The sequence below is a fragment of the Halichoeres trimaculatus genome, unplaced genomic scaffold (genome assembly GCF_033239565.1).
Source record: "Halichoeres trimaculatus isolate MK-OKI-2021-1 unplaced genomic scaffold, fHalTri1.1 fHalTri1_scaffold_15, whole genome shotgun sequence".
Lineage (NCBI taxonomy): Eukaryota > Metazoa > Chordata > Actinopteri > Labriformes > Labridae > Halichoeres > Halichoeres trimaculatus.
This window is the reverse complement of record NW_027437193.1, coordinates 5,332,480-5,344,581: the sequence shown is the minus strand read 5'-3', so window position 1 is coordinate 5,344,581 and position 12,102 is coordinate 5,332,480. Positions and strand designations below refer to the sequence as shown.

The window sequence follows — 12,102 nt, the reverse complement described above, 5'->3', positions numbered from 1 at the left end:
AACATCACTAAACGTGTTAATATTTTTCTTCTCAGATTCAAAGCACTGACTGATGCAATGGTAATGTCAAATATTTAACCCTCTTCGATGACTCTCAGCTTTCCTTCGCCGCTCTGTTAGACACTCTGAAAGGTTTCTTCTGCTGTACTGTCTCTCTGACTGTAGACTCTCTCTGTAGCTTTTATTTCTGTGCTATAACTCTCAACGAGGCCCGACCGAAACCAGATTTAAGTGTCTGATCACTGGAAGGATTAAATTAATGTCTCACATGAATCATCTCGGTGGGAGTCTCCGATTAATGCCGCTTCCAGTTCTCGAGGTGATTTTATCTTCCCTGCAAAAATAAACCCACTAAGCGCTAATTTTTAAGAAATTAGCGCTCTGACACGTCGGTCGGGCCTCTTTCCACCACCCATTCAGCTGACCTGAGGGGAAATAAATCAGAGATACATATCACTTATTGGCACGCCTCTCATTTGTCTCTCCAGATGGATTAAAAGGACAGAAAACACCAACACACCCCACACTCATGAGAAACATCGTACCACATATGGTTCTCACTGATCTGCAGAATTAAAGTCTGATATGTGGTTTTGAAAGTCTGATGGTGACGGCTTTAACAGACAAATAATGGATGTGACCTACAGCGGTTGTGAAACCCTGATTGTTGCGGCTGTCCTTCAAAGGTTCATCTAAGTAGAGCGCTCCCTTTTTGTGACGTGTCCAAAAGATACAAAAGAGTCCAATAATCAGTTGAAAGTGTTTAATGTCCAAAACATCCAAAATCTAAAAAAACCCAACATGTAGTTAAGGCGGAATTGGAATTTATACTGGATGAAAACCAAACAAATGATGATGGTAAAACTGGTAGAGCTGGGATGATATGCTATTCTCGCAATTCAATGCTATTACGATTTTTGGGGTGCCAATTGCGATTCTTCGATATTTACGATTTTTGTGATTCTCAGTTTGCTTTTTTTTTTTTACACCAAACCATGTGAAAAAGTTAAATAATGATGATAATGTCAAAAAACTGAATCAGGAGCTATATTTTCCCAAAAAATGCATGTCACAAGAGTCAGAGAGAAACATTTCACCCTCTGCTGGAGAAAAGTGGTAACTTTTTTTTCCAATTCCAGTTTATAAACAAAGACTGAAATGAAAAAAAAATTAGAACAAAAATCATTTTTTTGACAAAGAATCCCAATTTTGATATTGTCAAATAAAAAATCCCAATACAACGATTTTTCAGTTTTTTCTCCCACTCCTAGAAACTAATGTGAAAAGAAGTGAAAATGAAGATGAAAATGACGGTCAACAAAAAAAATGCGAGCTCCACACTCTGTTGGTCTGCTCTGCATTGTTCTTAATGTCTGCCACCACACACAATAAGTAAAACAAAACAACCACACACGGAATACATCGAAGTAGTGATGTCATCAAAGTGATGATGTCATCACTTTGATGTTAAAAAAAAAACGTATCAAAGAAACAGGCTTGATATATTTTAGCTTCTGCACAGATGGTGGGATCAAGAAACAGCTCTCAAAATTTATTTCAATGTCTGATTCAGGCAACTTTATTAATCCCACATGGGGCAATCTGTGTGGAGCAGTTTGTACAAAACAGATACAGGCGGTCCTCGAGTTATGTACGAGTTACATTCGGACTTTGCCTCATAAACTGAAATTCTGCATAAGTCTGATTTTTACCCTAAATAAACCCGAAATCTCTAAATAACTATCCATATACATGTAATAACAGAGATAAAGTGGACGATGCTGATGACCACGTAGCACTGTGTAGCTGTGAATTCATACACACTCCACGTCAAAAACTAATTTAGTCTTAGGAGCTTACGAACAGAGCGGCGTAACTTTGAAACCTTCTATATTTTCTTGTCTACATATGTTTACTTGCGTCGTAAAGTCGAGACCCTTAACATTGAACATATCGGTAAAAAATGTGTCGAACTGGCTAAATACAGAATCACAACTTTGTAATCCCTGGCAGTGGTCTTGGTTGAAAATACTCTACACTTAACAATTTGTAGTTTATATTAAAAGGAGGTCTAACTGAAGCGCTGCTGGTCAAGTGGTTTTAGCACCTGCCCCATAAGAATAGTCTCTCACTTGTCTATCATTTGTTGAACTCGGCTAAACTTTTCCACAAGCAAAAACCTTAATAACTTCAAAAAATAAAGAGTTATAAAACATTCAGCCCAAGTACAGAGTGAGCTACTGGGAGTAAAACACATTTGTTTCTGCTGCGAAGATCAGCTGTTTTGAATTGGTGTGTGTGTGGTTTTCTGTGCTCCTGCAGCCAGCCTCTAGTGGACGTTCTATGAACTGCAGCTCCACTCATACTTTTAGACCGACTGTTGCCACTTGGTTTCTAGTTGTTCTATCTTTTAGTTGTGAATACGCACAAAACTATGTGTTGAAAAATAAATACAAAAGAGGTGTGACTGTAAAGACCAGGACCAAGACCAGGTCTGCTGGAAACCAATCTAGGATCCAGTCCAGGGATGGATGAGCGCACTGATTTTTGGTGGGGTGAACAGAGGCGATCACAAAGTTTAGAGCTCCACATAACTTTCTCAAAGCTCAGGTACATTTCCTAAAACCATCAGTTCATCTATGATTTAAATACAGAAAAGCAGCAAATTAACACATTTAGGACCAGAAACTAGAAAATAAGCTTAATAAATGTTTTAATCTGAGTTTGTTGAACCAGCCGATTGAAGATGTTAAGAAACGCCTTCAAATAGCTAGAATAAAAACATCAGGGGAAAAGTTTACATCCTTACAGTATTTAAACTCTTGTAGGAACTTCTTTTTGGAAGTCCTCTTTATTGGATGTTTGGCTGCCTCAAACACGGTGTGAGTGTCTCCTTTGTGTATTTCCAGGTCTAAAGTGAATGGGTGTGTGTTCAAAGATGTCTGTGTTGTCTTCAGGCTCAATCAGCCTCTTTATTTCTCTGAATCATCCTCTCTGCTGCTGCTGCTGATATGCCAGACTTATCCTTTCAGCCCAACTTTTACCAATTAACATTTCCTGCTCTATCTCCCCTCCTCCTCCCCCCTTTTCTCCTCCCTTCTCGGCTTTATCTCCCCCTCTCCCTCGCTGTCCGCTGTGCTCTGATCCAGAACCACACTGTCATACTAACAACACCTTGGGGACTCTAACTCTGCTTGTCTCCGTGATGTAAGTTCCTCTTCCTCTACGACCTTTGGCGGTGGATTCACCGGCCACATGGACTTCTCACCTCACGCCCCGCTGACCTCCCCCTTCCTCCTCCTCCTCCTCCTCCTCACCCTCCTCATGAATGCATGCTTCACAGGACAGCAGAGTGACAGTTTATGAAGCCATGGGAGTGGTGTCACAAGTTGTGCGACGGCCATCCATCCTTTTCTTCGTGTTACTGTGCGCATGCAGAGTTTCTTTGGTGTAGATCATCTGTTCTTTTAAAGGACCATTACGGTGATTTTGCATGTTTGAGCCCATAAGCCATAAATCACTACTACTATTTTCTTATCTCATACCATGCATTCTCAGATTATGGACTTTAACTGAAATTTGATGCCAGGACAATAGGAAAAAGAAAAAAAGGCGACTAAGAAAGGGTAAAATAAGAAGTTAGTAAAGTTAAAAAATAAACTACTTAAAGGGGCTGTGAGGAGTTTTTAAGGAATCTTGAAAAAGTCTCACTTCTAGATATGTCTGATCCTAATCTACACTTTAAAATGAGATTATCATTGCCAATGTTGGTTGGTTACGTTAATGCTGCTTCTTAGCTTCCCAATCAGGTAGGGCAAGACTGGATTGTAGCACAACACTTTAAAATTTCTATGACAACACCACACTGGCCAACAAAGTTTAGCAGTGACAATATTCTGTGATTAATTTTGTAGTAATAGTAGACACAGGAGCCTAACCATCAGACAGAAAAAGGACAGAAGAGCAGAAGAAAGCTAAACAAATCGCATTGTAGAACCTAAAAAGGTGTCTAACTGTGTCTTTGGTTGAGCTAGCAACAGGCTAACGAAGACTACCGATAACTAACTAGTGCTAGCAAAGGAAAACCTAAAGTTTTGGCTTTGAAAGTTGTAGTTGACTTTGATTATCCTACTAGATTAGCATTACACCAATTCAGAGTCATGCTAAAGTTGATTATATCTGATAGCGCTAACATGTGTTGGTTGGATGCAAAGAAACGTGCTAATTGTGGATCGCTAATCGACCTAAGTGCGCACATCATACAAACCAAGGATACGCATGCTTTGTCTCTAATCTGATACTACCCTTATTTAGTTAGTCTTACATGAAATAAACAGAGAAAGTTGCAGTTCTTAAGGAGTATAACCTCACACAGGAAATGAGTGAACACAACGAGCTGCACAGCTAACAAAAGCGCTAAGTGTATTCCAGAAAGGAGACAAATCAAAAAATATATCTAGACTTAGTGATGCCCATCTTCAAGCCATACCGAAGGTTTCTAACTGCCACCTCCCTCAGAGGAAATGAGGCACAGCTGTCTGAGAAGAACTCAGACTGGAACCTGAAGGAGCCTCCTTGTGACAAGATGCTGTCATTGGTTTGATTGATATGTTACCACCTCTTCCGCTACGTAGCCAAAGCAGTGACTGTTAAGGCCCAGTTGTCTTCCCTTTAGGTATGAAAATGTATCCGTCTGCTTCTAACAATGTTACCGTCACTGCTCGCATACTGCTACATGTCCTTTGCGTTGGCATTGCAGTTAACCAATACATTTACCAGGGGGAACTTCCCAGAGTCAAAAGTTTATGACAACAAAACTCAAAAACAAGCATGGCGACTGTGGAGGAGGTTTTAATAATCCACCGCTTGCATAAAAGACAAAAACGGAGGCAGCATTGTAGCCGGCGGTGGTCGGTGGGGCAGTTAAATACATCACGATAGATAGACAGCCATTTTTAATTCTTCTTTGCGTCTCACTAAAGCTACATATAGTGGGGGTAGTAACAGCAACACTGCCCCCATGGTTTCCAGCAGTACTGCTCCATAAGCTTCATGGAAATAAGAAAAAATCCGGACAAAATGAATGCAGAGCACGGACAGAAGGCTCTGTTCATATCCGTAACTGTATCGGTACGCTACGTTGAGCATAAATGGGACTTTAAGCATAAGAAGTGTCCGGCATTTTACACTCAACTTTCTGACTGTTTTGAAAGTATGTGCACAGTGCACTCACTCAAAAATGTATACATGAGTACCCAAGAACATGACCTGAGATTGATGTTAAAAATTCAGCTATGTAATGTAATTCAGCAAGCTAGCTAAGCCAACCCATAATTTATTATTACTAGCTAATGTAAGATGCTAAAGCCTGGTTTATACTGGGCTAACCCTGCACCAAAAGCTACATACTCCTGCATGTATCAGTATTTCTCTGCAGTACTCCTCCCAAACACATGAGGGCAGTGCAGTTTGTATGATCGTCAGATTGCCTGTTTTCTGCTGTTTTTCTGTTTTTTTTTGTTTTTTTTTGTTTTTTTTTTTTAGAGCAATTTTGATCATATTCAGTGATATCAGAGCTGAAACATGTTGCCACTAATCATACAGCAACTATTACAAGAAAAGTTATGGAGGAGAGGACAGACGAATTGTGCAGTAACGGTGGTCTTTTCAACCTGAAGCTACAGTGCTTTTCACTTGTTTAAAACACAATCTCAAGCTTGCACAAGCTAAAAAATAACCATTAAAAATCAACAAAGAACATGATAAATTGCCAGGATGATAATAAACAAAATTTTAGTCTGCAGTTAACATCTTAAAGCATCTGGTTGGAGTTAACCTGCAGCATGTCTGTGCAACAACTCAGACAAATATGAAGAATGAAGGTGCCAGATCGTGTTAACTTTTAAAAACCTGTAGCATTGGCTGCTAATGTTGACCTTTTAAGGACAAACCTGAAATCTAAGAAAGGAGAAGGCATTTTCAAAGTTTCCCAGGGTTAAAGTTTATCCTGAATGTAAGGGAGCAGTGTGTTTATACTCTCTGTAATGGGTTAAATTCTACATAATTACCAGAATGGTCCTTTAAAACCAACACAGACTCAGTTTATGTGAGATTTTCACCCCGTCAACACAACACGAGAAAAGAAGACCTGCCGCGTCTTCTCCGGACTGTTACCTGCTGTCTCCCGGGACTCTGCCGCTCTCGATGGTTTGTTCTAACACTGTGTTTCCACCAGGATGTCACCCTCTGTGCCACTGGATGGGCTGAGATGGTTTTTCTTGTGATATTTTACTTTTGTTGTCTGCACAGTTTTCTTTCCTCCTCGCTCTTTCAGCCATCCCCTCACACTAACAAAGCTCCAAAGACTAACTGACGACCAGAGACGCTAACACTCCCTGTGCTCTGTGGGGCTGTGTTTGATGTGTGGAGGGTATTAACGGTTACTCTGCTCCATTCTGCATGCTTAAAGGAAAAATCCACCTATAAATTATCTCAGGCTGGAATCTGATACATGAAAAATGTGTTTTTATCTTCATGAGCGCTGGAATTTGATTTTTCAACCTCCCAAGCATAAATCAACATCCTAAATTAAATAAGTAATTCTCACATTGTGCATAAAAAATGAAAACTTTTTTTTTTAGTTTCTTTCTTTTAATTTCCAAGTTAAACTTCTTTCTTTTGTTTAAACTTTAAAGTAGACACAAGGTGTACGTTTTCATTTCGACTCCTTAGAGAGGGGGGGTTTTCATTTGACCATTTTAGCTACTGTCTCTTTAAGGCCCTGTGCTCCTTTAACCCCCTTCCCTCTGATTGGCCAGCCCTCTGAAAGCCAATCAGAGGCAAAGCTTTGGGCAGACCTGCCTTTCCAACATTAGTTAAAGCAATTAGGAGATACTTATGTGATGACCTCATTATTTTTAAATATCGTGAAAATTTGATGCTACTTTAAGAAAACTTTTAAATTTTTTAAACAGTTTAAAGACAGATTTGGGGATTTTTACAACATGTGAATACGTTGAGGTCTGAAATTTTAGTGTAGTTTGATCTGAATATCAAGCATTTTTACTTTATATTTATATTTCAAAATATATTCCATAACCTCATAAGCATAAATCAACATCCTAAATTAAACAAGTAATTCCACATTTTGCATAAAAGACGAAAAATTTCTTTGTTTCTTTCTTTTAATTTCCAAGTTTAACTTCTTTCTTTTGTTGAAACTTTAAAGTAGACTCAAGATATACATTTTCATTTCGACTCCTTAAAGAGGGGGTGTTGTCATTTGATCATTTTAGCTACTGTCTCTTTAAGGCTCTGAAAATTAAGTCTAGTTTAATCTGAACATCTAGCATTATTACTTTATATCTATGTTTCAAAATATAAGAATGCAGAATACCCACTCTTTAAAGCAGAATACCCCCTCTTTAAAGAATTAAGTTATCTTTTGTAGTCTAAAATTTGATCTGCTTTTTTTTTTTCATTTTATTTTTTTCTATTGGATATTTTTGGATTCATCTCTTCCTTATTATTATTATTATTATTATTATTATTATTATTATTATTATTATTTTAATTGATCTTGTTTTTGGCATATGAAACAACATTTGGCACCAATTCTTGCTCCGAAATCAAAAGTCTGAAAGCTGCAAATTTTCTTAATTTGACTGAAAACAGAGAATCTGAAGAAAAATCATTGATAAAAAAGTTGGTAAACACCTTAAAGTTGCAGATTTTTAAGGTGGACTTCTCCTTTAAGGTACCTCATTAACAGAGCAGCTCAAACTGGTGTGGATTTGTTCACGTTGCTGTTTTCAGCGGTCACTCTCCCACACTGACTTCCTGTTCACACTCCTGGTGCATGCTCTGTGGTGTCGTGTGATTTGATTTTCAGCATCACTTAGATGATCTGGTATTAACCCACAGGCTGCTCTGTTCTTCCTCCGTGTACTCAGCCCATCACGTTCATTCATTAACAGATGAATTATTGATGGAGACGTGTGTCCTGTCCTCTGCTGTCCTCACTTTTCCTGCTGGTTGCTCTGAACTTCCTGCAGGTTGTTTGACACGTCACTGGTGGATCTATCTTTTCAATCATCTTGCTTTTTTCTTTTTGCCTTCACATCATCCTCTCACGCCAGCCTCACCGCCGTGTATTTTTAGCAGATCTAGATTGTTGCTTCCCCGGGCTTGATGTCCCACCATCCTTCAGCTGAAATCTAACGCCTCGAGACGGGCTATTTATAAACTGGGCCAGTGGTGTGATGTCCCGGTGTGATCATTCACCCAATCACGCTCTGACATCATACCCAGGGTATGGAGCGGGGAGCTCAGCTACTTTCCTCTCTCCTCATTCTGTTTCTTGCTCTCCTGAACCATATTTTTAATCACTGTTTGCATTTATCTCTTTATTCATCTTGTGACATCATGCAGACGTGCATTATGTAAAAATAGACGTAACGGCACCACATTCGTCCTCTACAAGCAGCCCTTGTGTGTCATCACACACCTGTGTGACGGAGGAGTGTTGATTCAGCTGTACTTTGTTGCAGCGTTGCAGTTTGCTTCCTTCGTGTTGTGTAAAACAGACAAACGACGCCGATGGGTTGTTTGCGTCATTGCACACCTCATAGCTACATCACTGCAGGGTTAGTTCAGCCAGGAGGAACTTAATTAAGAGTGAGCAACGATTGATTTTACAAGACTTAGAGATGGGAGTTTAATGTGCCACATCTTTGATGATTTGCCCCCGTCCGTGAGGATGTGATGGGCAAGGATGTGAGTAGCTGGAAACCATCGAAACATCATGCACTGCAACAGTTCAGCATTGGTCAGGGTTAGTTAAGGTCAAAAAATGTTGGAGTCATATCAAAGACGGGAGTTCAAAGCTGCCAGAACATCCCTATGCTGCAAGACCTTTAAAGCCTCTCAAGGTTACTGAACTGACCTGAGATACAGGAATTTAGAAGCTGATTTAACAACTTAAAGAGGGGGTATTGTGCTTTTTTTAGGCTTTATACTCTCCCTCCGGTGCCCCTGTAGCTTTTTATACATCATTTAAGAGCATTATAGAGGTTTGTTTTTTTTTTTGTTTTTTTTTAGTGTTTTAGAAAAATCTTTATTCCAGCCTCTAATTTAGCTACTGTCCCTTTAAGGCCCCTTCACTTCTTACAAACCACCTTCCCTCTGATTGGCCAGCCCTGTTAGAGCCTGAAATGTAACAATGACCCAAAATGTAATTATTATTTTTTTTTTTTAAATAAAACCTGGAATTTAATAACTGATTGATAATGTAACAAAAGTGCAGAGTCTGAAAAAAATGTAATAAAACCCAAAATTTAATAACTTGTCCAAATTGTTACAAGTTGTTAAATTTTTTGGCAAAAAAAAACCTTTGAATTTTTTTTACATTTTTTATATGTTGTTGTAATATTTCTAGCTCAGCATTTTTTATATATTTTGGGTCATATGTTACATTTACAGGGTTTTTTTTTTTTTTTTTTTTTTTTTTTTTTTTTAAAAAAAGCTTCTTTTTTTTTTAGATAAAATTTTGGGTTGTTCTTCTCTAACAAGCCCTCTGGTGGCAGAGCCATAGTCAAACCATGGTGTTCAGTAAGTGATTACCCACATTATGAATTAAATACAAGCAAAGAAAAAGGAAAACTGCTTATTTGTTTGAGGAAAGTTTGATTTTTCTGACTGGTTGTTTACCTCCTCAGAGGAAGCAGATACATTAGAATGAACAATTTGGGTTGTGTTTTTTTGGGCTACATTCTGACCCTTTGGGGCCCCTGTAGTAGCTTTACATGATCTACAGCCAAAAAAATCCTTATTTTTCTCTCACTGGTGTTTTGGAAAACCCTTACTTCTAAATTTGAAACGTTTTGTATTAGCTACTGTCTCTTTAAGGCTCCCTGCTTCAGAAAACCTCTTTCCTCCTACTGGTCAGGGGCAGAAGACCTTAGTGTCTGAGGCCTCAGCCATCCAACCTGTCTTAAAGTCCTTGTGCGATAACTCTATCATTTCAGCAAGTCTTGTGAAGATTTTTACTTTCTGGGTTTAGAATATGGGAAAGCAGAACACCCCCTCTTTAAACCAGAAAACAGGGCTAAACTATCATCTGGATCTGGATCATTTCTGGACATGCAGAATCTTGCTGAACACACCCTGTTACAAATGCCTGAGCCACCCATCATGCTTGGTCTGAACAAAACTCCATCATTATTTGAGTTAAAGATGTGCAGATCCTTAGTGAACAATCTAAATTCAAGGTCCATTTGATGTTTTTTATTATGCTTCCCTCGGTTATTCGTGATCTTTTTATGAGATGAGCTCCAGGGTTGTCAGTTCAGTTTTTCCTGCTTTAAAGTCTTTTTATAATCTGGATGATTTATCACACCATATTTCCTAAATCTCATCCATCCATCACCCTCCGCTCACTAACGCACTGGTTTCTTTTTCTTTCATCCGTGTTTCTCACCTTCTGCTTCAGCCTGCCGCCCTCCCCTCCTCTGACAGCGTCTTCTCTTTGACAGGACCTGCCTCGCTCTCCGGTGGCCCCACCCCTGGACTCCTGCTTCCTGAGACCGGCCCGCCCGGCCAACCGCCGCCCACCCTCCCGCTGGGCCGCCCGCTCGCCCTCCTCCTCCCCGAAGTGGAGCGAGGGCACGAAGAGGAGGTTCACCTTCCCGCCGCCGGGGCACCGCAGGACCATCCTGGAGGGCGAGGAGCCGGCGTGAGCCTAATCCTCTACCTCCTCTTTCTCTCTGCTCCACCTCAGCCTAACAGACCCAGTACCTCAGAGACCCCCGCCACACAAACCTAGAGACTCCGCAGGGGGCGGAGCCTGGAGCGGGGGTTTCATGTATCCACCCAGTAGCACCAGCTGACCATCGAGGAACCAGAAGAACCTGGAATGTACTGTAAACCATCCAAAAAGGACTGAAACACCATTCCCATCAGAGGTGCCTGCACACACTTGAGTTCATCATCAACCCATGTGTGTGTGTGTGTGTTGATGTATTTAACACATGTTTCAGTTATAAACTTTTTCCAGCTGATTTTTACAAAGTTTACACCTTTTTGTTTACACTTTCTTTTCTACATGAAGCTCTCCTGCTCTCTTCATCTTCACTGTTTTTTTTGCAATAAGAGCATACCTTTATTTTTTTTTCGTTGCCAGCGTTTCAAGCTCCACTTTTATTTTGTTTAGAGGAAAAAACAACACAAGCAAACAAACAAAAAAAACTGCTTCTTTGGGTCTGAAGCAGAGACACATGATGTCATTTCTGATGCTAACGTTCTTTATTTACGTCGAATGTGCGACTCCGTCAACGCGTAGAGGAAAAGCTGACGACAAACTGAGTAACTTTATGCATATTTGGAAGGCAGTTGTACAAATATGGGTGAAATATTTGCATGCCTTTTGAACACTAGCACTTTAGTGCATGTACATACGAGCTCTAGTCATTCGTGATCACTCGGCTCCGCTGTGGGGGGAACGTGTCGTGATGGGAACTCTCGTTTTTCTGTCGTCACCTGATTTGCATCGATGAATATGAAGACTTTTTCAGTAAATTATTGTACCTACAGGCTGTCTTTGTACAGTTGTTACTATTGGATATGAACTACTTTTTTCTTTTGACAGGAAAAAAGGGATTGTGGGAAAAAAAATATGAATGTTTCAAATGTCAAAAAGTCTACGGATCCATAGTCTTATGTAAATAATAAATGGTAATAAACATGAATGTGTATTTACAAATCTGTGAGAGTGTGTGCTTGTGTCAAACAGCCCATGAGAGATGCTGAATCCTGTGTGTGTGTTGGATTACAGTTGCAGGGACCACAGGATTACAGTGGGTCAGGGGACACACACACACACACACACACACACACACACACACACACACAGAATGTGAATAAGAAGATTGTGTCCTCCCAGAAGTGAAATCCTCTTGCATCACGGTCATACATGTTCCACCTGACTCATGTTACTCAGCGTGTCACGCAAGATAAAGATAGTAGAATAAACCCAGACGAGTCGGCTTAAAGAGTCACCCACTCGACCTTTGTTATCGTCTATAACCAGAGAGAGTTTATGTAACA

The 12,102-nt window shown here is 39.9% G+C and overlaps 1 protein-coding gene across 5 annotated transcripts in view; it reads left to right on the top strand.

The window, feature by feature from the left end:
- mtcl1 (microtubule crosslinking factor 1) overlaps window positions 1-11,734 on the top strand; it is a 95,955-nt gene extending 84,221 nt beyond the window's left edge. For 3 of the 5 annotated variants that reach the window (XM_074689350.1, XM_074689349.1, XM_074689348.1), the window contains one exon: window positions 10,533-11,734. In XM_074689350.1, coding sequence (XP_074545451.1) covers window positions 10,533-10,736 — 204 coding nt within the window. In that variant the 3' untranslated portion in view covers window positions 10,737-11,734. Of the gene's footprint in view, window positions 1-35; window positions 61-3,149; window positions 3,208-10,532 lie in introns of all 5 variants that reach the window. The other 2 variants (XR_012599652.1, XM_074689351.1) reach the window with 2 other exon arrangements.
- The last annotated feature ends 368 nt before the right edge of the window (window positions 11,735-12,102 follow it).